The sequence below is a fragment of the Sus scrofa genome, chromosome 2, assembly GCF_054392235.1.
Source record: "Sus scrofa isolate SSC_HxYL_T2T_F1_AM1 chromosome 2, Sscrofa_HxYL_maternal_Yorkshire_Landrace_v2.0, whole genome shotgun sequence".
Taxonomy (NCBI): domain Eukaryota; kingdom Metazoa; phylum Chordata; class Mammalia; order Artiodactyla; family Suidae; genus Sus; species Sus scrofa.
Genome location: NC_139384.1, coordinates 160,069,405 through 160,093,885, shown reverse-complemented (window position 1 = coordinate 160,093,885; position 24,481 = coordinate 160,069,405). Strand labels below are relative to the sequence as shown.

Below are 24,481 nucleotides of genomic sequence, written 5' to 3'. Positions count from 1 at the left end.
AAAACAAGGGTAGTTAATGATATTTTCAATTCAAAGACAAGGGAGCATATGAACAGACCAGGAGTGAGAAAACCTGAGTTCTCATCTCAGTTCTGTCCTTCGAACTCTGGCTAAGTGGTCTGGAGCAAACCACTCAAATTTCTGAGAGAGTTTTGGTTTCCCGTCTGTGAAAATGCATGACTGGCTAAGGCAACCTCTGCGGGCCAACGCTTGCACAGTGACCCAACGCGAAACAGACTAGGACCTGGCCTCCTGAGTAAAGCAAGTCAGCCTCGCCACCTGCTCCTCCTCCTCCCAAAAGGAAGGGAGAGAACAAGCAGACTATTCCATCAGCTCATGTATTTTCCCATCTGTAATCTGAGCGCTTTCTTTCTCTACCCCCCCCAACACACACCCATTTGTATGCATACACACAAATGGAAAGACAGGCTGCTGCCACCGTTATGAAAAATAAAAACCTCAAACTTTAACACACACACACACACACACACACACACACACACAGAGCGAGGAGAACACCAACATGTAATACAGGCCTTGTCAAAAATAAACATACGTGTTTGGTTGTAATGTCAGAAAAATAATCATGCTCGGTGCGTTCCTTTGCTCATCAGCCAGGCCCTAGTTTTCAGGGCCAGGGATGAGGGAAGTCACGTGACCGACTACCTGCTTGCTCCTCATCCGCGTCCACAGGGATCACTGCCTGACTGTGAGCTGGCGTCTCAGGCCCACTCCCGGCCACGTCTCCATCCTCGTGCACCATGTCTTCCATCTCGTTCAGAGCTTAAACGAAAAGAACCACAGTCAAGGCACAACCAGGAGCGGCCTGAGCACCGCAGGGCAGGCGGCTCCCGGGAGAGACGGACCGCCCAGGACGCCCGGGGCCCTTGGGCAAGGGCAGCCGCTGACTGTGCTTCACTGTCTCGGTGGCCGTCAGAAGCAGCCGATTCTACAGGAAGGAGATCACAGGGGCAGAGGAGCACCCGGTGGAGAGAGCGTCCTTTGCAGGTGCAAGCAGGGAAGAGGCGCGGCGCACCCAAGGAGGCGCCAGAAGTGAGCCGTCAGTCCTGCCCTATCTGCCCGCTCGCCCCCATGCACCGGGCGGGCGAGATCCCACCCTGTGATCCTTTCGCCGCTTTCTAGAGACTGTGGCATCGTTTTCGGCCAATGCGCGGCAGGTCGGGTCACGAAACACACCAGGGACATTGTTAACATTTCAGCAGCGCCCTGCGGCTGCTTTCTTTGCATCCACGTCTTCGCTGGGCGTGTTCGCGCCGTCAGTGTGTGGGAACTTGTCAGTTTTCGCAGATGAGCACAGGGAACAGTTTCAGACAGATGAGCATCAGTGAGTTTACCTGCATCGTCTTAAGACGAAACAGTCCCTCTCCTAAGAGGAGAGGCTTTGCCACCTTTCACAAGATCAAGGCCAAATCTCTCAAGGCGGCCCTGAAAGCACTCAGGCCAGCACCCTCCCTCTACCTCCACCTAAGCCTGGTCCCTGGTCTCCGTCTGAGCCTGGACAGTGCCAACGCCGTGCTTTCCGTGTGCAGCGTGGTCACGCCTCCGAGGGCGGCAGAGGGCGTCTAGGCTGTGCACCAGCATATCCGCAACGCCCAGGGGAGCTCAACCCCACGGCTGTGAAATCAGGCGGTCAACCATCTGAATGAAAGGAACAAACCCACACGAAAGACAGGATCCTGATCCAGGAAAAACTCAAGACAGCGACCTAAGAGGACAGGAGAAGTTCACAGAAACCACAGAGAAACGAGGTAAAAAAGAGCACGCCAGCCAGAAAAGATAGAGACAGATGCCAATGGAAGGCACAGCGGCGAGGCCAGAGGTTTCAGGGGGACGGCAGGGGACTCCCGCTTGCCTTCGTCCCCCACCCCGCATCCAGCCCAGCCCTCAGTATCGACAGGTCACTTAGGGCCAAAAACAGGACTGACCTGGCCAAGCACCATGACATGATGAAAGCCCATCAGCTGTCGTCTTTCATTAAATTCTCAAGAACGATTATGAACAGCAGCTACTAGTTCACGTGTGCATGCGCTACGCCCAGCTCCATGCTAAACGCTCTTCATTCAGCACGTCACGCGTCGACTCCTGACAGCCGTCCCCGGAAGGTACTACCACTGGCCTCGTTCTTCCAGCTGCAGACACAGGCTTAGCAGGGCTGGTGATTTGCTAGATTTTGCGCATTAGTCTGTTTCCGGAGTTTGCCACACTGTACAGATAACGAGTAGAGGAGCAATTCACAGTCCCTGCTCTCAAAGGGAAGGTGCAGCTTCTGGCAGAAACGTCATCCATACAGAATGAGGTCAGGACCTCCTCACTGAGGGCTGGAACAGACCACGCCAGGGGAACACGGGCCAAAAAGAAGCCGCTGATTCTCCTGCTGGACAGGGGAGGTTGCACTGGGATGGGATGGCATTTCATTGATACCAGGAAGCTCCGTGACGTGTTCCAGGAGAGCAGGTAGTCAAGTTAGAAGAACACGTGTTTGTGTTTTTTCTTGTGATGAGAATTTTAAGATCTACTCTCTCAGCAACTTGCAAACACGGTATTACTAACTTTCGTTACCACGCTGCACACGACATTCCCGTGACTTTTATTTTGCTCTATTTTGTTTTTTGTCTTTTTAGGGCCCCACCTATGGCGTATGTAAGTTCCCGGGCTAGGGATCGAATCAGAGCTACAGCTGCCGGCCTACACCACAGCCACGGCAACGCAAGATCTGAGCCGAGTCTGCAACCTACAGCGCAGCTCACGGCAACGCCAATCCTTAACCCACTGAGCAAGGCCAGGGATTGAACCTGTGTCCTCACGGATGCTAGTCGGACTCGTTTCCACTGAACCATGACGGGAACTCCTGTATTTATTTTACAACTAAAAGTTGGTACCTTTTGTACACCTTACCGCTTTACACAGCCACCAGTTCGGTCTCTGTCCTCCCCCCCCTTTGAATTTTGTTCACGAGGTACTCCTATCTGATGTTCTCACTGCTGCTGATTAATAGTCTTCCCCTCTCCCGCTGCACCAAGCGCCACGAGAATGGAGTTGTTAACCATCGCCACCGCTGTTCCGCAGCACCAAGGAACAGCGGCACCGCAGCCGCCTTTCAGGGGACATTCGAAGGAACAAATGCAGCTGAAGAAGTTCAGCTGAAAATACCTTGGGGCCCTGTATCTGCGCAGGTGCTGCGGCAAAACCTAAAAAGCAACTGCCCGGCAGCGCTGGAGAGCAGCCTCCTCCCTCAGACCTCAGCGTGCCTCCTTCCGCCTGGAAGCGGCAGCTGCAAGGCCTTCTCGGTCTGGGACCCGGGCTACCCTTCCCGCCTCTGCTCGTTCGCACCCAAGGACCCCGGTGCCACTCTTTATGCTTTTTCTGTTACTTTTCCTTTCATTTGAATTCTTTCCACTCCTGGTTTTGATCAACAGTCACGTGGCCTTTCTCCAGCCAGGTCCTTAATTTTTATTTCAAAGAATCAACCTGACAGGTGTGTCATAAGACACACACATTAATCTACCGCCAGCCTGGAGAGTCTGGGGAACCTAAAGCTGGACATCAGTCTGCACTTCTCTCTCATTCCGCCGCCGTCTGGCACGCTCGGGCTTCCTCCTGGCCAAGCCTGGCGAAGCCTGGCAAAGCCCTCCAACTTGGCGTTTATGTCGCTCATGTCTTTGCTTCTCAGCTTGTGAAGACACCACATTTGACAGATACTGAACCTCAAGTATTTGGCTTGTGCGGCCGTCTCTCATCCACTGAAGCGGAGTTTCAATGTTAGGTGATTTACGTTTTATTTTTCTCTCCTGACTCAAATCCAGGGATCTGGCACGTGTTCTGGTTCCCGCTGCATCGACGGCACCATGAAGGCCTCCTCCACTCCACGGTGAGAAGCCGGTGCTCGCGGACCTGCCAGTGGCGTCTGTCATCTGCCCAGTAAGTACCTCAACCTCAACCACAACCGGCAGGGTTCGCGCGGTTCTGCTCTGCAAGTGCTGGAACAATTTCCTGCAGGGTCTGTGTGCTCTCAAGTCCAGACCCGGACGATGGCACTTCGGGGACCACGAGGCAAAGGACCCTTGACTTCATCCTCCTCCTTTACCCCAGCACCTGCCAGCCCTGCACTTTTGCTTTATTTTGGGAGGAAAGATTCAGCCACAACTCTGAAACGCCTAAGAATACGCGTGTGGAAGTGAAAAGCATGAGGTATAACACCAGTTACTCTGAAAAACAGGAAGATCAAGAGCCAAAAGCAAAGATGCGTAATTCATCAGCATATGAAGCCTCGAGACCGAATGATCTCTCATCGGGAGAAAATGTGCAGAGAAAAACAGGAAGAGCAAGGACCGGAGAGACCGAGGAGGCGCTGCGAGGAAAGGACACCGAGGCAGCCCGAGTCCAGGGAGACGGGAGGAAAGCGGGACGGGGTCTGAGATGCCGGGAGAAGCAGATGACCTCAGGGAGACACAAGGGCACATGGGTGCCGCGTGCTGCTGCGATGTCACAGCCGACGCAAGTGGAGAGACGGCTACAAGCCTCTGCAAGGGTCGTGATGGCTTTGCCAGAAGCCGAAACGGAGGGTTCTGTGAGGAAGACGCGGGGTGAGGACTCTGGGCCGGGACCTGCATGCCCCGAGGCATCCTAGAGGAGACGCAGCTCGGCAGGCGGAAGACTCGCGCCAGGAAGGGGCATCTTGTTGCTCAGGAGCAAGAGGCCGGGTGAGGCCAACACCAAAAGGCGGCCAGAAGGGACGCCTCTGCCCCTTCTCAAGGGCCCAAAGGGGAAGCGGAGAGTCTGGAGGAAGCAGCCTCACTCCGTCCCCGCGCATCCGCACGGGCGGGGCTCGGCCAGTTTCCGCGCGCTGGGTGGACAGTTACCTAAGAGAACCCCCCGGGCCTGAGCGGCTCATGGGCTTAATTTTCTGGGTGCCCAGGAAGACCTGAGGCTGAAAGGCGCGAGGGAGGGTCCGTGCAGCGTCCGAAAGACATCTCCACATTCAGCTTCAACGGGCCTCGGAGACTCACGGAGAGACGCTCTCCGCCCACAGCCTCGGGCCACAGCTCCCACCAGCCAGGCCTCCGAGGCTCACTGCCCCCACCTTCCCTGGCGGCCAGGGGTCCCTGCCGCCCGCCACGTCCCAGGAGATTCTGCGGAAAGAGGCGTCACAAAGACAAGCCAGCGATGGCAGATTCCATCAGCAAGGCCCCCCCAGGGTGTAAAGGGACAAACTGAGGCGGGGGAGGCAACAATGAAAGAGAGCCACAGAAACACGCCCCGGAGTAAAAATCATTTCTGTGCGGAGCTCACAAAAGATCTGGGTTACCGTCGGCTGCAAACTGCTGCTCTCCCGGCTGCAGGTCTTGCCGGAAGTCGTTCTCCTCGTCCGAGTCGTCCGGGTGATGGGCATTGTTGTCGTGGAGGTTGGCGTTGTTCTGGGCGTTGTTCTCGTTGTCGTTGTTGGAGTTCTGGTTGCTGACAAGGGCCGAGGAAACCCCGATTCCTGTGCCTGCGCTCAGCCCCACCCGAGCACAGCCCTAAAGCAACGCAAAACCACACGCTCACTGAGATCCTGGCGAGAACGCTCCATTTTTAACATTTCTTCATCTTTATGTATTTATACAGCACCTTAGGAAATATTTTCACGTGTGTGTGTATACATATAAAACCTCATTTAAGGCCCACAACACTTCCAGCAAGATAAACACTATTCTTTTTTTTGTCCTTTTAGGGCCGTCCCTGTGGCATGTGGAGGTTCCCAGGCTAGGGGCTGAATCGGAGCCGCAGCTGCCGGCCTGCACCACAGCCACAGCCACAGCCACAGCCACGCCAGATCCAAGCTGCATCTGTGACCTACACCACAGCTCAGGGCAACGCCAGATCCTTAACTCGCGGAGCGAGGACCTGTGTCCTCGTGGATGCTCGTCGGGTTCACCACTGCTGAGCCGCAGCGGGAGCTCCCACTACGTTCTCATTCTTCGCTTACAGACAGGTGTAAGGGGAAGGGGGCTGCCCAACAGTCCTGACCAGGAAGTGGTCCAGCTGGCACCTGAAACCCAATAATCTGCCTTCAAACCCCCGGGTCCCCGCTATATCCCACTTCCTCACCGGTGGGACCATGACATTGAGAGCTGAACGCGAGGGAACATGGGAAGTTGCAACATCCACTTCCACTAGAGTAGGTACAAAGCTTTGTTAAGTTGTTTTCAAATAACATTTTGGGAGTGCCCACCGCGGCTCAGTGGAAATGAATCTGACTAGTATCCCTGAGGACGTGGGTTGGATCCCTGGCCTTGCTCAGGGGGTTAAAGAGCCGGTGCTGCCATGAGCTGGGGTGTAGCTTGCAGATGTGGCTCAGATCTGGCGTGGCTGTGGCTGTGGCACAGGCTGGTGGCTACAGTTCCGACTCGACCCCTAGCCTGGGAACCTCCATGTGCCATGGGTGCGGCCCTGAAAAGATGAAAAAAAGAAAACATAAAATAGCAATTCTGGGCAACTTCAGAATTCCCCGGACAAGCAAGTCTATAGAACAGTTAGCAGCAAAGTAAAACATTTTCAAAGGAAATTCCGAACCCTTACTTCTATTTTGGGTTGCCAGTTAGTGATTTAATCTTCCAACTAATTACTCTGAGTAACAATTTTTGCTTTAGCTCAAATTTCCCCCTTTGCTCTTACCTTCAGTTTGTAAAACCCACAGAGACAGCTTTCCACTCCCACTCACTTTTCCCTTTCCCTTCTCTGGAAACCCCTCCATACGCATAATACAAATAAGAGGCTGTATATTATGATAATCTTTATACCTTCACCGAGCCTGGCAGTAAAAAAGTCAAATTATAACACTGTAAAGGCATGTTATTAGGAAAAAAAATCATGTAGGTTGTTTTGTTTCCTTCCTCCAGCATTATAACAAACAAACAAACAAACAAAACCTCCCTCAAATGTGACTTACTTTGGGTGGTTCTCGAAACATCTGGTCCAGGGAAATAAACTCCAGGCTGGGCAGCAACTCAATAAACTGGCCGAAGGAGTCCAGCTTCAGAGCGTGGCAGCGCACCAAGTTGATGTCCACCAGTCGAGTCCACCTCGAGTGGTCTGTGAGCGGAACGCGAAGGTCAGAGGGCACGGGACTGAACGCCGCCGAGACTCGCTCCATTACTCGCGAGTTCAGCTCAGGCCACAAGACGGTGAAATTCCTTTGCTCTGACTCCATGGCCTCTGACACTCGATGACGCTCTCAACGATGCTGCCTCCTTACCTGATTTCACCATGAGACTAACTGTGAGGTTTGGAGGTCACCACCCTGAAACTAAGTCAGTCTTTACCGAGACGAGATCCACATAAAACCCACGTGCCTGTGTGACAGCAGGACACCAGTTACAGCAATGGTGGTGCAGTCCTTGGAGAAAACATGATGTAACTACTTTTTCTTTTTTGAGGGCTGCCCCTGCGGCATGCGGAGGTTCCCAGGCTCGGGGGTGAATGTGGGCTGTAGCCGCCGGCCTGCCCCACGGCCACAACAACACCAGATCTGAGCCGCGTCTGCTACCTACACCACAGCTCATGGCAACGCCGGATCCTTAACCCAGTGAGCAAGGCCAGGGATCAAACCCGTGTCCTCACGGATGCTAGCCGGGTGTGTTAACCGCCAAGATAGGAACTCCCTACGCAGCTATTAAAAAGAAGAAGAACTGAATATACTTGTTAATAGGGAAAGCTCTCCAAAATATTCTTAGTGCAAAATACAAGCTACAGGACAGTGGATACGTAGTAAGGCCCTCTCACACACACAAACCATTTTTAAAATGCTACACAGGTATAGGCTCCAATGTGCACACCAACAACCTGTCCAGAAGAACGTAAGAAACCACTGACGGCGGTTACCTTTGAGGAGACTTTCCGTTTTCGTACCTTTCTGTATTGTTTGATATTGTTTATCAAGTGCATGTACTACTTTTAGTTTTAAGTGTTAACAGGAGTTCTGAGCGATAGGATTATAGGCCATTTGTTTTGTTTGGTTTTCTTCTTTCTACTCTTCTGTATTTCAGAAAACAAACAAATCAAAAACCCAATAAACATTGTTTTTTACAAGTGATCTACGCTTGCTACGACCTCGAGTTTGTATTTCCTACTAACTTCCTGGTGTCGCTGGGCCAGGGTAGAATTTCTCTTTTCATGGGTGAGGCATGGCCATGCTCTGGAGTGAGCGCGACACAGGCCCCCTGCCCCCAGGTCCCGAGACGGCTTCGGCGAGGAGCTGCCGTGTCCCCATGCAGTGGCTCAGACGGCAGCGGAGGCCGGCCTGCGGGCGTCATTGAGGGGGCTTGATGTGGCATAAGGATGTCACAACCAAAGTTCTCCAGCTCTGAACTTCAGATTTGTGGACTTAGGTATTTAAGAGGGGCCTTAAGAGAAATAAACAGCATTCCCCTCAGGGGAAGACGAACTCCCTTCCTGAGGAAAAGCACGAGGTACAAAGTCACACTTCGGCACACAGGAGATGAGGCGGGGAGGGGGCTCTGGAACAGCCTGGGGTTTTAAGGTAACAGAAAGTTTCACCACAAGTCCATGTTTAATGTCACCTAATTAAGGCTATTTTTAAAAAAATACACACCCGCTGTGTTCAAATGATATGCCACTTGAAGGCAATCCAGAGAGAACACTCATTATACCCCGCAACAGCTCCTAACTGAGATCTGATGCGCCTGGTCCAGAGGAAGGCTCGGTGCAGCTCAAGCTATAAGCCAGACGGGGCCGATGTCTGGGCCGAGAACGCGAGGCGTTCAAGGAGACACTGCAAGTACTTCCCACTCAACTGTCGAAGGGTCCCAGAACGTCCATACACAAGCTACATCAAAGATCTACACTTTACTTTAGGAATGCAACGCGAGCCACACGCGGGCCACACGCGGGCACACACACACACACACACACACACACACACACACACACACACACACACACACACACACACACACACACACACACACACACACACACACACACACACACACACACACACACACACACACACACACACACACACACACACACACACCCCATCTCGACCCCAACCAAAGAGCGCCACGTGCAAGCGTACGGTACCTGAGAGCCAGTTGTATGGGTTGTGCAGATGCGGGCAATTGTAAATGGCCAGGTACTTGATACAGGAAAAAACTTCATTGACTGCCTTCATCCCTATGTCAGTGATGATGCCGGGGTTTTCCACCACATCAGCCAAGCCGTACTTCACCAGATCTGCATTTGCCATTCTGCCTAGAAAGAGACATTGATTAAAAGCGGGGGAAACAGACTCTTCGGTATCACGGGGGTCGCCACTTCTTTATCTTAACACCCAGTAAGACCGCCCTGTGATCCTCTCAGGTCATCTGCCCATCGTCAGGCTCCGGTTCAGGTATAATCCCAGGCTAGGCGTTTTGTACCAACAGTGCATTTCTTTAGCAAAATAAGAATTTCTATTAAAAATCGAGCGACAGCTAGTAGGAAAAATTATTTTCCATTGTTTAGAAAAGGAAAAAAGAGTGCAAGTCTTAAAGCGACTCTGAGGGATAGACTGCACTGGTTCATATTTATGGTGACGTTTTAGTCACAGCTTTTAAAAGAAAAATAAACTCTTAAAGATGGAACTCTCACCGTACAAGGAACATGTTTCTGGAGTCAGTGTGGCCTTATGCAGAGAAGAGTACACTTTAGGAATTCAGATTTTTTTTTTTTTACTTTTTGCTTTTTAGGGCCACGCCTGCGGCATGTGGAAGTTTCCAGGCCAAGGGTCAAATTGTAGCTACAGCTGCCGGCCTCCACCAGGGTCACAGCAACGAGGGGTCTGAGCCATATCTGCGACCTACGCCACAGCTCACGACAACGCTGGATCCTCAACCCACCGAGCAAAGCCAGGGATTGAACCCGCATCCTTGTCAACACTAGCTGGGTTTGCAACCCACTGAGCCACAACGGGAGCTCCCCGATTCATTTTTAGAACCTGGGTATTGGTTAGTAAATATACCCCTAACCTCAGGAAGCGGACTTCTACTCGGACTCAGCCGCGCTCTCTGCCCGTCTTGGGCTTTCGTGTGCACTGTCTGGTCACAGACGGGGGGGTCCTTAGGAAAAGACCGGACCCCTGGCTTCCTATCAGTGTTCCCGCCAGCTGCCTGTCCTTGACGCCGCAGGGCAGTCCACCTGATTAGGGGCAATTTGAAGGACAAGGGGACTCTGCCCAGTCTCAGGGTTTCAATGCCGAGCACGGTGCTGGGAAACAGGAACCCAATCAACTCCTCCCACAGTCACTGCGACCGACCGACAAAGAAGACCCCTCTGCCCTGGTGCAGCTGCCCTGCCCACTACGGGCGTTTATGCCTTCAGCTCGGAGCCGCCTCTGACAAGCCATCGACTCCCAGACCTTCCAGGTTCACCCTGCATCGAGCTCACGGTCTTTCTCCTCGAGTCCTCGTGTGGTTTTGCCTTTACTGGCATTTCTTGGCGATTTCATCCTAACCCCGTCTTCATTACTTAGCAATTTTCTCTGGCCTCCTGGTAAAAACTTCTTTCTTGCCCTTCGGACTCAGAAGTTGCCTTCTGCCTTATGATCAGGTAGATCCCGAACTGACCCCAAGTGCCGTCGGCACAAGTGCTACGGCCCAAGGCGACACATCCACGCCCTACGTTCCTCCTCTGAGGCCACCATCCTCTTCCTGCTCTCAGGGTCTCCCGATGGTCCCACCTCCTCAAAATGCCAGCGACATCACCGGCACTCAGGTTGTGTCTTTCTTCGTTAGCCCACGGGTCAGCTAAAAGTAAAAGCTACGGACGCTTCCTGAGTGTCAGAGATTTTAATAATAAAAGCCCGTGTTTTCTCATTATTTAAATGGAGACAGGGCTCCATTTTCTTCCTGGGTGGCGTGAATCCAAGACATGACCTGCCCAAGGTCCCACGATTCATGAAATTCCATCTCCCTCCCTCTCTCCAAAGCCCCAGCACTACACTGGTCTACAGTTACCTCTGCATTTTAATGAGCCAGACGCCCGATAGCCTTGATGCGACGCTCTGAGATCATAAATCTGTGTCATGTAACTCACGCTTCTCTGTGACTCTTCAGCCTTGAGTTACTTTTCCTATACCCCTAATACACCGCAGCAACTTGTCGGCACAGCCATTTCCCCAACCTGGGACTGTGCGGGGATGAAAGCGGTGTTTCTATGTATATTTTGCCAGACTCTTTGTAACAAAAAATGGGTGTAAGTTTTACTCAGAGCCGCCCCAACGTCCTGGAGATGCTGCAAAACCCGAATTACTAAGAAGGAAGAGATTTCGGGAACGAGTGTAAGCACTGCCCCCTCGCTGCTCTCTACATGGTCCGCTAGGGGCACCTGGCACCTGTTCCGATACAGCAGATCCCAGACCGTCTGAGTCCCTGAGCAGAGTACACGTACGGGAGAAAGGGGTGGACTGCAGGGCAGAGACTATTCAATATGCAGGAGACCAGGAAACAGCTGGTGGACAACGTCAGATAACGGTCATCAAAACGCAAAGAGCTTTCCGCCTCAAAGTGCGCGCGGGGAAAGCAACGCTGCCGGGAAGTCACTGGCTATGCCGAGGAGTCGCCAAGACTGTCTTTCAGTGGCCTTCCACCTGACCATCTTGAGGATACAAAATTTGCCAAATTTGAGCTTTTGGCAAGAACGAAACACAGGGCTATAGAAAAAACGACTGCTAGGCGAGTCATTTTAAGTGACCACATAGATACTGTTGAGACCAGAGAATGTCAGCAACTTCATTCAAAACCAGAAAAGCCTCGTATCACATACACTGGTTGTATATGAAGCTGCTATATTGATTTCGCATTTTAAGCTACATTCGTAAAAAGCTGATTTTTTTCAAAGCCATAGAGGTCAAAATTGATTCCTGTGTTAACATGGCTAGAAGATAATTCTTTGATTTTTTGTTTAACCCTTGACTTACATTAATGAGAACTGCAAGAAAGTAAAAACAAAACAAAACCAGGCAACTCTTCTTGCGACAGGTACCAGCAAGGAAAAGGACCCACAGCAGTCACACTGTTTGCCCTGGACTGTCTACGGAAGCCTTCTTAGGTTCTTCTACGATGCAAACTACACTCAAGAGGACACGCTACGTGGCATGGCAGTGAGAGTTTAAGAAAGACGTGTTACAAGCTACATGGGCAAGAAACTAGTTCCTGCAAAAATGAAAACATGCTGACGGTGTCCGTGTGCCCGCCTGTCTGACGAGTGTCAGGTGATGAACCGACACGCACTCACACCCAAAGCCATGACTTCCCAACTGTAAACGCACTTCAGAAAATGCTGTGAGCAGGCCTTCCAACAGCAACCATCATTACACGAATACTGACCATAATCTGCTCACACGCTCTGGGGGATCCAGAACCCCCAGCGGGCTTACGTGGACATGAAGAGCCTGGGCAGGGGATGGGACCTCATCTGAGGGGACCACCAAAAGCTTCAAGAGGAGTTCCCGTCGTGGCGCAGTGGTTAACGAATCCGACTAGGAACCACGAGGCTGTGGGTGCCATCCCTGGCCTCGCTCAGTGGGTTAAGGATCCGACGTGGCCGTGAGCTGTGGTGTAGGTCGCAGACGCGGCTCGGGTGGATCTGGCGTGGCTGTGGCTGTGGCTCTGGTGTAGGCCAGCAGCGACATCTCTGATCAGACCCCTAGCCTGGGAACCTCCATGTGCCTTGGGAGCGGCCCTAGAAAAAGCAAAAAGACAAAAAAAAAAAAAAAAGAAAAGAAAAAAAAAAAGCTTCAAGAAGGAACTTCAACGAATGGAACCAAGGATGACATTCTGTGAAAACAATGAAACAGAACGAGAAAGAAACTTGGGCAGCAAAGTGGACACAATATCAAATGTAGGTTAGGATGTGTTTTTGGGTAGACTATTAATCACCACATTTTCTACAATATGCTAAAATCAGAAGCGATATAGAAAAAAAAATCACTTTCGCCTGGAGTTTAAATTTTCCAAGAAGTGAGAGAACCTCAGACTGTAAGTTGTAGTACACTCAAGAAAACAATGGCACACCCCAATGTCGGCTTCGGTTTGTCAGGAAAGTTCCCTGCAATAGTTTCAGGGAATTAAATGGGCCCCTTCTTACTCTGCAGCAAGAACTCATCCACATATCCCAGATGAAGGGTTTCAAACTGGGGGAACTCCAACTCTGCCATCTTTAGGGCCGAAAAGACGCCGTCTTTGGTCAGCGAAGGCTGGATCCGGACTTCATGCAACCTGCGAACAAAGAGGCACAGAGCAGCCTCAGAGGAAAGCCCCGAGAACCTAAGCTTCTCCACGCGTCAGGCTCTGACGGAGGCCCGCCTTACTGCGGTGTCCAAGGCGAGCAACTCCCTCCACCACAAACCAGAGGTTTCCAGGAGTGTCGTGTAAGGTCTGGGCACCTCTTCCTCGCACACTGAAGTGACAGCAGGTGACAAGGAATCACCAGGAATGATTCTTATCTCTTCCCGGTACTTTCTGAGGCCTGATTAAGTCGAGCTGAGAATCTGCACCTGGTATTTTGGTATTTCTTTAATACCTCTTTTTAGGCTAGCTATGACGTCTCACTTTAGCAAAAAGTATAATTCTATAGTAGGTAACAGTATCTCCTTACTTAGATACAGTTTGTTTTATTTATAGTCTTAATATTCTATTGACAGAAAGTAAAGAGTTCTGTTTTTTAATAACTAAAAAACTGGAAGTTCCCATTGTGGCTCAACAAGTTAGGAATCCAACTAGTATCCATGAGGATGAGGGTTTGATCCCTGGCCCCGCTCAGTGGGTTAAGGATCTGGCGTTGCTGAGGCTGTGGTGTAGGGAGGCAGCTATAGCTCTGATTGGACCCCTAGGCTGTGAACTTCCAAACACCACAGGTACGGCCCTAAACACCAAATAAAAAAGAAAAAAAGGTTGGAGGGAGGTCCCTCGGTGGTGCAGTGGATCAAAAGGACCTGGTGTCACAGCTGCGCTTGGATTCAATTCCTGGCCCAAGAGTTTCCTTATGCAACAGGAGCGGCCACAAAAAAAAAAATGTTAATTCAATTAAATATTGTAAAAGTAAATGCAGAGGTAGACTTTTGATACAGAGGAAACAGGAGATGTGGCATAAAGTGATATGAAGATAGGTTATAAATACAAAGGTGTTAAAAGGTCAGGACACTGAAAACGCTGACTTAAATTGTTGATTTCTATATAGCAAATATTTCCGCCAACTAACGACAGCAATCTGGAAGGCTGTCCAGAGGGTGAAACAACGGCTGCTAAGGGGGCTGCAGACAGACAAGTGAGCATCAGAACCGACTCCTGTTGGACTCCCAGGCCCTTCCAGATAACGGACTGCTTTTTCTGATGAGACCAAGCCCGCTCGGAGTTTGCTGGGTCTGGAGCGCAGCTCAGCCAGTCGTCAGTTCTAACAGAAGACTCTAAGTGATAACCTACCGCAATTTAAACAACTCCTGTGTGTGTGAAATCTGAAGGAGGCCTCACCAAACTTCATGCATATATTCTCCCCCAGTTTTCTGGGCCACCTGTGACATGCGGACGTTCCCGGGCTAGGGATCGAACTGGAGCCACTTCAGGGACACTGGATCCTGCACCTGCTGTGCCACAAGGGAACTCGCCCCAGTTTTTATAAAACAGGAAAGAACATAATTCTGAGGCGAAAACGCAGTGTCAAGAGGAAACATACCTACGGGCAGCAGTGATGATGAGGTAGCCAAGGTCTACTTCAAGGGCATTTTTGCAGGCTCCCAGAACAATCGTGTGCAAATTCCTAAAACCGCCTGAAGGAAGAGGGGCAACACCGAGAAACACGTGAGTACAGCACTTTCAGTGAAGCATTCACCACACCTTTTTCTTTCTTTTTTCCTTGGGCTGCCCCGGGGTATATGGAGGCTCCCAGGCTCGGAGTCAAATCGAAGCTGCAGCTGCCGGCCCCGCCACAGCCACAGCCACGCCAGATGTGAGCTGCCTCTGCAACCTACACCACAGCTCACGGCTTGCTCATCTTGCATGGTACTTGATCATTTTTCATTCATATTTTCGAAATCCGAATTTATATTTTTGTTCCCAACTATTAATGATCTATATGGCTAAACGTCTTGGTGTGTTTGTTGCAATGGGGACATAATTAACATGGAGCACATTCTGCTACCCACAATCATTTGAAATGTAACTGGGAGAGCTGGAGAGTTAACTGTTTGTTTCTTTTAAAAGCCATCATCTGATGGCTGGCCCCAGGACCCAAATGATCAACAGGAAAACGTTTTATTTACTCTTCGGTATGAGACAAATGCTGGATGGCCACTACCAATGCCTGAAGTCTTTTACAGACCCAAGACGTCAAAGTCAAAAGACACCCCTTCTCAGCAAAATGCGCCAGGGTAGCTCCATTAACATTTCTCAGAAGGATTCCAAATATGACGGAAGTTATGAGCTAAGTCATGAGTATTATCAAGCCAGAAAACAAGCCTTATCGCCCCACTATTTATTTTGAGAAAGTTTAGCATAAAAGGGAAAGGAGCAGCAGCCCACACTCAGGAGGCTCCTTCTTCGTCAAAAGCACCAGACAGCAAGCGCAAGTACCAACAAGCATTTTCTTTTACAAAGACTCAGAAGAAAAGCTAAAGAGGCGTTAGAGATTTTTTTAAACCAACTTCTAAAACATTCGGAACTACAGAGGAGCCAGTACCCGATCTCCAGCTGTCCTCCACCACGTGCTGGATGAGGCCTCCGAGGAAAGGGACGCGAACCATCTCCAAGTGCTCCAGGCTGCGGGCGGAGGCCAAGCCTGTTACCAAAGGCACGTATTTCAAGGAGTTTGTGGGTCCTGGAGGAAGAAAATGTCAGTGTCACACCGTCAGGAGCCGAGATGACTTTTCACATCAGCAAGTGAAGTGGGTAACTTATAAATTCTACGTCTGAAAATGACAGCCAAGCAGCTGGCTCTCTGCAGTTTATACTTCTCATTGGAAACAAAAGCATTCATCTGTTCACCACATACTCAGCATGAGGATTTTCCAGTAACAGTGAAGAGATACTTAGTGTTTTTTGTAAATTCCCTGAAGTCTCAATAGCTTTGAGCTCAAAATAACTAAGGGGGAAAAGCCGAGTGGAAAATGTGATCCTTGGTTCAAATGCACAGCTCAAGGCTTTAAGCATCTCTGCATCTGATCAGTGTCATTATTAGGTGTTAGGGAAGATTTCAAAGACAGGATCCTATCCATGAACGAGCCTGCAACTGACAGGACAGAAAACTAACATGGATCCTCGCAAAAAAGAGAAAACGCAGAACAATCAAACATAAAAATAAGATCTAATACACTATGTAAAAAAACAAGAGAAGAGGAAAGTAAGATGGAAGAGGCACAACTTGAAGGATGTGCCAGGACAGAGAGCAAGGAAGGATCAGCCTCGGGACGGGGAGACAGACCCGATGCGACAGCGGCCGCAGCTGTCGGGGAAGAGGCAGGCCTGGCGGCAAGAAGGGCTGCCGTGGAGGGAGTCGGAGTTAAGGACGCCAGGAAGGGCCCTGGTTACTACGACCTCTGAAGCACAACAGCTACCACGTGACACACGAGGGCAACAGAAAGACTGAAGAACGAGAAACTAGTATCAGAAACGCAGAGTTTCAGGCTTTAAGGCAGATCACGTTGGACAACTATCTACATGCAGGATGACCCGGAGACCAGGGATAAAGAAAGCAAACGAAATGTATTTAAATAAGCCAACTAAATAGTGCCTATAAAAATACAGAAAGACATTATGACTGTTTGTTTCCCACTAAGGGTCAAACACAGATCGTAGATCTACCATCTTTAAAACAAAGAGGTCACTTACCTTCATAAAGTGAATAAGGTACAAAATACAAATAGTAAAAATACGACTTCATTTACAAATAAGATACAGAATACAAACAGTGAAAGTACAACGGCATTCACAACTGGAGCTACTTGCTTTCGAATGCGCTCGAAGAATGCATGTGTCATGCCACCGCAGTGATGACCGACCCTTACCTGCACAGTTCCTCATGACGAAAGTTCGGAGGCTGATGCAAAGAAAATCTTTGAACGGCTGTGGTTTAGTGAGCCTTACCCACTTCATATAAAGGTGCCTTAGCATTGGGATACAAGGAATTTCAGGAACATTCACTCCTAGAGCATATGTATAAAAACAGAAAAGTCAAGAAAGTCACTAAGAGACTCTCTATTCTGTGTAAAAGCTCAACAGTCTATTCCTTAAGTTGACAATGTATCTCTCGTGAATATTTTCATCAGAACAAATTACCTAATTCAAGCCTATTAAGATAAGCCACAGCCACAGCCACAGCCACAACCATGAGGGATCCGAGCTGCATCTGCGACCTATGCTGCAGCTTGTGGCAATGCCAGATCCATAACCCACTGAGTGAGGCCAGAGATCAAACCCACATCCTCAGGCATCCTAGCTGGGTTCTTAGCCCACTGAGCCACAACAGGAACTCCCCAATATTTATATTTTAAATAAAATATTTAATAAATATTACAAGCTGGACTATAGTAACAGGAGTCCCCCAGAGACAAATTCAATTTGAGAAAATATCTGCTCTTATCAGACACTTAGATTGAAATTACTGGGATATAATTTCAGAGACTATTTCGATGGAGAATATTCACGGTGACACTGCCGAAGAGGTGCCTTTGGGACAAAGACCACTCCTTCCCCTTCTCTCAGGGAAGACGCGAGGTGGCGGAGTTTCCAGGGGCCCCGGGCTGAAGAACGCGGGGGAATTTTCTGGAGAAGGTGCAGGTGCGTGCAGAGCTGGGTATGATTTTTTAATTCTATGAGGTCCTAGAGCTGAGCGGTGTAATAAAGCAGCCACGACCCACAAAAATGACATAAAATAAAGTCCACATAAACTTGATAAATTCGCATAAAATAAAATTAAAAAATGCAGCCTCTCTGTTTCACTCCGGTACCACGGCGGGCACCAGAGATGACAGTACAAATACGGGGCACCCCGTCATCACAGAAACTTGTACTGGAAAACTCTCCTCTGCAGGGCAGAACGAGGAGCAGAAGGTGGACACCAGGGAACAAGGGCAGGGTTCTGAATCGTTCAAACAATGACAGAACACCGGAAACCCACACCTTTCAAGGCGACTCAAACTGTTTATGAAAACAGAAACGGACTGCTTGTGAAACAGCACGTATCTCACCCATCTCCAGCCTAGTCCCCACCTCCCGGGCTCTCGAGTGGGAAACCCGCATTTTATGCAGATGTCACAAGCACTCATCAGGCATCATCCCTCAGCAAGGCCACTTCTGCCACCCCCCTCATTTCTTCAGCAAACACGCGATGTGCGGCATTTCCGAGGCGCCACAAGCAACCCAAGGAACATGTACTCACCAACTAAGTGCAAAGTCTGAATTTTGGCTCCTATGGGAATTTTCAGCTTATTTTCAGGAGGAATGGGAAATGCTCCATTACGATTACGAAATTTCCCCAGAATATGAACATGCGGCATGTATGTCCAAATGGATTCCACCAATTCCAAGTGAGACGTTTCCACTCCCTACAAAATAATGCCAAGACAAGCATGAGGAAGGCTTTTAATTTAGCATTCAAAGCCACTACTTCTGTAGCGTCAGTGTCAACGGGTCTCAAAAGTCCGCTGTGGATGAACTTTGCCTGTGAGTATGTTCCATCATCCTTCTAATTCACACGTCACCCATCAGGTGACGTCCAATGTCCCACCGCCTGCACTCACCACTAAGTTAGGGCACGCCTGCAGAGCTTCCAGAACCCCTGGAATGCTGAAGGCCTCGTGGCCCCGTACCCTTCGCCGCTCGAGGTATCTGGGGTGAAGGCCATACAGCTGTTCAACATCTGGCATCTTCTTCAGTAGTGTCAGGAAACTGGAATCTGTGAAGCCTGAGAAGTTCAGAGGTATTTAGAGCCACATTCATCTCTCTGCTGGTCAACGGTGACAGGTACTTGCACTTTTTATCAAAAGTTAAGACAACAACAAAAAGAGACTTCCTTTGAAAATTTTCGGAAGGTGAACACTACAGCTGAACAAACAGAAAATATTTCCCTGATTAACAGAAGAAATGCATCAGAAACTCCGTTTATTCTGACTTGATACTCTGCAGCTGAGGCTTTTAATTAATTATTGTCTTTTTTTTTTTTTTTTTTTTTGGTTGCTGCTGCTGCTTTTAAGTCACAGAAATCTCCAACTAGGAACAACACACTTGTAACCCAGACGACCTGGAGCCATCTGATTGGTGAGCGAGGACCATCTACCTGGCCGCCGCCACCTCCCTCAAAGGCACCTGCTGGTCCATAAACCTTGAGGCTCCCCAGAGCACACAACGAAAACAATGAGAAAGACGGGACCCTTGTCTTCAGGGAGCTCACAGGTCTAGCCTCAACCCCTTCTCACACTGGGTTCTCCTAGTTACCCATCTCCCACTAATGACTCTTCCCTGTGTTTATCAATCCCAGGACATTCTGACAATTCATTCTTTTGAAAAAGACAGACGCACGTTCGCTAAGAAAACGTAAGTGCTACAAACTAAGAGGATGCTGAGCTACCAGAAGACTGTTTATCCGGGAGGTCAGCTCTGCTCCACAGTGGGAAGCAGCAGAGGAGAGGAGAGAGAGACCAGTTACCTCGACCACACGAGCGGCTGGTGAGGTTAGGAAGGCGTCAAGTCTCAGAGACAATACTTTACGATCTTGTGTTTTGTTTTTAATGGAGGCTGTCAGGAAGCCAACTGTCTGCTCACTAATGACAAGTCAAAGTATGACTTTTCAAGAACAGAAATGAAGGCGTTCCCGTCGTGGTGCAGCGGAAATGAATCCGACTAGGAACCATGAGGTTGTGGGTTCGATCCCTGGCCTCACTCCGTGGGTTAAGGATCCAGCGTGGCCGTGAGCTGTGGTGTGAGCTGTGGTGTAGGCTGGAGGCTGTGGCTCTGATTAGATGATTAGACCTCTAGCCTGGGAACCTCCACATGCCACAGGTGTGGCCATAAAAAAGAACAGAAATGAAGGTGTTCCCATTGTGGCTCAGTGGGTTGGGGACCCAACACAGACTCCATGAGGATGCAGGTTTGATCCTTTGCCTCACTTGGTGGATTAAGGATCTGGCGTCATCGCAGGCTGCAGTGTAGTTCACTCATGTGGCTCAGATCCTGCACTGCTGTCACTGTGGCACAGACTGGCAGCTGTGGCTCTGATTCTACCCCTAGCTGGGAACTTCCATGTGCCCCATCTGTAAAATGAAAAAAAAAAGAATAGAAAATGAAGCCCCAAATCACAAAGTCTTACTGCTGTTTTCAAAAGTTGTTCTACTTGTACCGGGCTAGTCTAGATGATGTATTAATTTCAGAATCACGAAAATCAAGACTAAGAAGGGACCTCAGAAGTTACCTGGTCTCTCTAATTGTAACAGCAATTCCTTTTGTCCTATACAGTGACTCTACCGACTAAGCCATTCAGTGTGTTCGTCATTTCACAGGTCTTCCTACCCACGCTCGAACCCAAGGAAAACATTGTCGCCACATCTGCAAATGCGAAAAGGAACCTGCGCCTCTGCCAAGGGTCATTTTCTTGTGCACTCCATGTGGCCTCTCCCCAAGGGAAGGCCGAGTTCCACCTTCTTCACAGACAAGCATGGAGGTCCAAGGAGGTCCAACAGGCAAACCGTCAAGTGCTATACACGAACCTTCTTTAGCGTTAACGTATAGAGGCTTCGGGTTTCGACTCCCGAGAGCAGCTCAAGGCGCCTCGGCAAAGCAGGGTGAGTGAGACGTACTCTGGGCTAGAGGCTGTTCGCTTTGACTCTTCTCTTTTCGCTGCAGTGACGGGAAGCTTTGGGCTCACAGGTATTCGTCACAGGCTAAAAAAGGCCAGACAAATGCTTCTCTAATCTGGTAAGCGGCAGAGATTTGAACTGCACGACTGCGTCACGCGGGAGCTCTGCTCTCCTGGCCCTGTACGCTGGGCATTAACCCTGTCTCCACAGTTTCTACTGGCCTAACACGGTTAAAGCCAATCCAGTGAGAGAAATGACAGTCGTTTTCACAGTGCCCTAAGAGTTTCACTTCTGCTGGAAGCGATTCCTCTCCACAATAGGCTGGAGCCATTCCCTTTCCGTAGTGTCTTTCATGTCTTTAAAGACAAGTGTGGTTGCCTCCCACCGAGCTCAGTCCCAGCCTCGAGTCCTCGCACCCTTCTTCACAAAAACATATAGCGAGAGCTCTGGCCAGGTGGTAAGAGTTACCGGCTGCCGAGGGACCCTCTCGAAAGGCTACAGCACCCTAAACTGGACAGTATCTCAGGATCTCAGAAGCAGTCTGTGCTGTGCCACAAAATACAGCAGAATAAGACATCTCCTCAGCCCTTCACTTCCGTTAAGGCTCCACCTGCCCCTCTGCCCAGCCCCAGAGCTTCATCACATTTTCAAAATATCACGACCTGAGTGTTGTTGATGAAAGGTAGGTAAAAAAAAAACAACCAAAAAACCACATTTAAAACTGCTCAACGGTAGCAGCCTAAAGGGCGCTAATTAACAGACTGGTGTTAAGTGGAAGGAAGTGGGACTAGCCTTTAATGGTCTTTCTTCCCCTTCAGGTGTGCTCTGCTGAAGGGAAGGTCATCAATTTTCTTTTTTTCTTTTCTTTTTAGGGCTGCCCCTGCGGCATATGGAAGTTCTTGGGCTGGGGGTTGAAGGTAAGCCACACTGCTGGCCTGTGCCACAGCTACAGCCACAGCCACAGCCACATGCGATCCAAGCCACATCTGCAAACTATGCAGAACGCCCATCAACTCTCATTTTTGATGGTCTCTGTACCTGAGGTCCATCTGTTGTGGTCGGGCTACTAACTTTGAGATCTTTAGGGGCAAGGCCAGTGCATCATTTGAGAAATCTCCAATCCCTAGTATAGGCCTTTTGAAAGTGTCAGAGAAATAAAAGTCCCAGAAGTGCAATTTCTGAGACCTACAACTAGAACAGCTTTACAAAAATTGGTAAATACTTGTCTCATCAGAGGGTATCATGAAGGGATGGAGGAAATCGGACTCCTGTGTCGCGGGGGGACCTTGTGTCTAATGGGAGAGACACATACGTTTAGTCGCTCAAAGGCTCCATGAGGATTCTGCAATCATACTGTGGAAAAGACTAATGGAGTTTCTTAAGGAGGAAGTGAAAACAGACCCGAAAACAGTAAAGCCTCGGGCAAAATGCAGTTTATCACCTAAACCAACCTAAATGATTTAGGAAAATCCGGCCTGCGGTCTCCCTACTTACAAGGCAGGCTCCCGGCCCCAAAGCAACAAGCAGCTTTTGATGGGAGCGTCAGCAGTCGCCGGTTTCGGGGGAGCTGCCCTTTCCATCACAGGCTAAGTTCACTCACCGCTGGGCATGTACTCCCACCATCGCCCTGCGCAGAGATCCACAACCCTCACGACTCGCAGATACAGGGTCACCGCTTCCTTTAGCTTTCGGGAAAGGCATTCCATACACATGATATCCTGCAGAGGGAGGTACCTTTGTAAGAGAAAGAAACTCACATTTATCAAATGAGTAAATACTTCATCTCACAGACAAGTTATCTTTCCTTCCTCCACTCTCCTACCCCTCAAATGAAATAAGAAATTAAGAACAGTCACAGGATTTTAGGATTAACATGCATATGTGGCTTTTTACTAAAAAAGAAAAAAAAAAAGTCAGTAAACACAGAAGCATCCAAATAAAGGACTGAGCTCCCGCCTTAAAGCACTGACTAAATCCTGCCTTTCTAAAGTTTTTAAGAACAAAGAAAATCTCAAAAAGGAAGACGAAGGAGAAAGAGAAACCAGTGCACGTGGGATGCACGCTGGTGCCGAGGGGACGTGTGCAAGTCGGAGCGGCCTCCGCCTCTCTTCATCATCCCTCCACTCAATTATCTTCACGTTCCAGCCGAGCCTGTCTTGTACCCTGGATCCTGCACTCGCAGAGTAGGCATCATCATTGCTCCACTTTACTAGTGGCGAGACTGGCTCAGAAAAGCCAACATCGAGGAGAGAGCGAGGAAGAGCAGGGATGCTGACAGCTGGGCCTGGAAATTCCTGCTGCTGCCCAGTGGGTTAGGAACCGGACACAGCGTCTGTGAGGATGCGAGGTTGGTCTCCGGCCTCACCGAGTGGGCCAAGGATCCGGCGTTGTCGCAAGGTGCAAGGTAGCGCAGATTTGACTCGGATCCAGTGTTGCTGTGGCTGTGGTGTAGGCTGGCAGCTGCAGCTCCAATTTGACCGGTAGCCTAGGAACTTCCATATGCTGCAGGAGCAGGCGTAAAAAAACCGAAAGCAAAAAACAGGTGGGTTGGGCTATTTCCTAAAAATCAAGCTAATCCTAAATCAAAGTCCAAGGAGGCCTGCTAAATATTTTTCTTCTCTATTTTTTTCTACCTCTGGCCCCTCTGTATTTTCCTTTAAAACTCTTTAAATAAAGAGAATAAAATAATCTACCAAAAAAGCATTACTGCCAACTTAATTTACAGTTTCCATAAATTAGGTACAAGTAGGATACTTTTCAGAAAATATGACTATACATTTTACAAACAACGAAAAATATTGAATGTTTTCTAAATCAAGTTTTTCCACGAAAACTTTCCCCCGAATCACTGATATTTGTCCAAAGTATTTGCCTGAGTTAATATTATACTCCCTTAGGAGTTCCCACCATGGCTCAGCAGTTAACCAACCCGGCTAGCATCCATGAGGACTCGGGTTCGATCCCTGGCCTCGCTCAGTGGGTTAAGGATCCGGCGTTGCCATGAGCTGTGGTGTAGGTCACAGAGGTGGCTCGGATCCTGTGTTGCTGAGGCTCTGGTGTAGGCTGGCAGCTATGACTCCAATTGGACCCCTGGTCTGGGAACCTCCATATGCTGCAGATGCAGCCCCCCCCCCCAAAAAAATTATACTCCCTCAAAATACAAACATCAGTAATTTTATGAAGATTATCTTATATTTTCCCTCAGAAAAAGACCGTATTTTTACTACATAGATAGATATTCAAAAAGGTGGAGTTCAAAAGGCAGATCAAGTATGTTTTAGAAAAATGTTTTAACATGGCAAGTTCTGCAACAATTAGGTTTTTTTTAAGGGGCCATAATTTTTCTTGTTTCAGGAGAATATGCTAAATAGTCACTACAGGGCTACAAAATAAACATCCCGTTCCAAATTCAAGTATTCACAGTTCTCCTGACATTCCGCCAATTTGCTGCACGTGTTTTTCATTATAACCAGGGTACCATCCTTCTTCTCGATTCCATCCCTTTTATTTGAATATTCCATTTGGACAGCAAAATACAATCTTCTCTCCGTTTAAACACGGTCAAATCTGTTCCTAACACGTCCTACCAAGAGTCAACAAACATCTAACACACAGCTCTAGAAACAATTTTATACATGC

At 49.3% G+C, this 24,481-nt stretch overlaps 2 protein-coding genes across 11 annotated transcripts in view; one reads left to right on the top strand and one right to left on the bottom strand.

Moving 5' to 3' along the window:
• Window positions 1–5,705, top strand: part of LOC146405823 (uncharacterized) — a 32,021-nt gene extending 26,316 nt beyond the window's left edge. For both annotated transcript variants that reach the window (XM_085015029.1, XM_085015025.1), the window contains exon 4: window positions 3,825–5,705. The gene's annotated coding sequence lies outside the window, so the exon portion shown is untranslated. The remainder of the gene's footprint in view (window positions 1–3,824) is intronic.
• Window positions 1–24,481, bottom strand: part of FBXO38 (F-box protein 38) — a 49,405-nt gene that overhangs the window by 15,736 nt on the left and 9,188 nt on the right. The window contains exons 3-13 of one of the 9 annotated variants that reach the window (XM_085015020.1): window positions 22,443–22,576; window positions 18,791–18,954; window positions 18,430–18,595; window positions 17,057–17,194; window positions 15,733–15,870; window positions 14,731–14,824; window positions 10,306–13,277; window positions 9,103–9,453; window positions 6,950–7,092; window positions 5,311–5,537; window positions 667–783 (exon numbers count right to left, since the gene is read on the bottom strand). In XM_085015020.1, the coding sequence (XP_084871146.1) occupies window positions 667–783; window positions 5,311–5,410 (217 nt within the window). In that variant the 5' untranslated portion in view covers window positions 5,411–5,537; window positions 6,950–7,092; window positions 9,103–9,453; ... (5 more) ...; window positions 18,791–18,954; window positions 22,443–22,576. Of the gene's footprint in view, window positions 1–666; window positions 1,470–1,530; window positions 5,538–6,949; window positions 7,093–9,102; window positions 9,883–10,305; window positions 13,278–14,730; window positions 14,825–15,732; window positions 15,871–17,056; window positions 17,195–18,429; window positions 18,596–18,790; window positions 18,955–22,442; window positions 22,577–24,481 lie in introns of those variants that run through there. The other 8 variants (XM_085015015.1, XM_085015021.1, XM_085015018.1 and 5 more) reach the window with 8 other exon arrangements.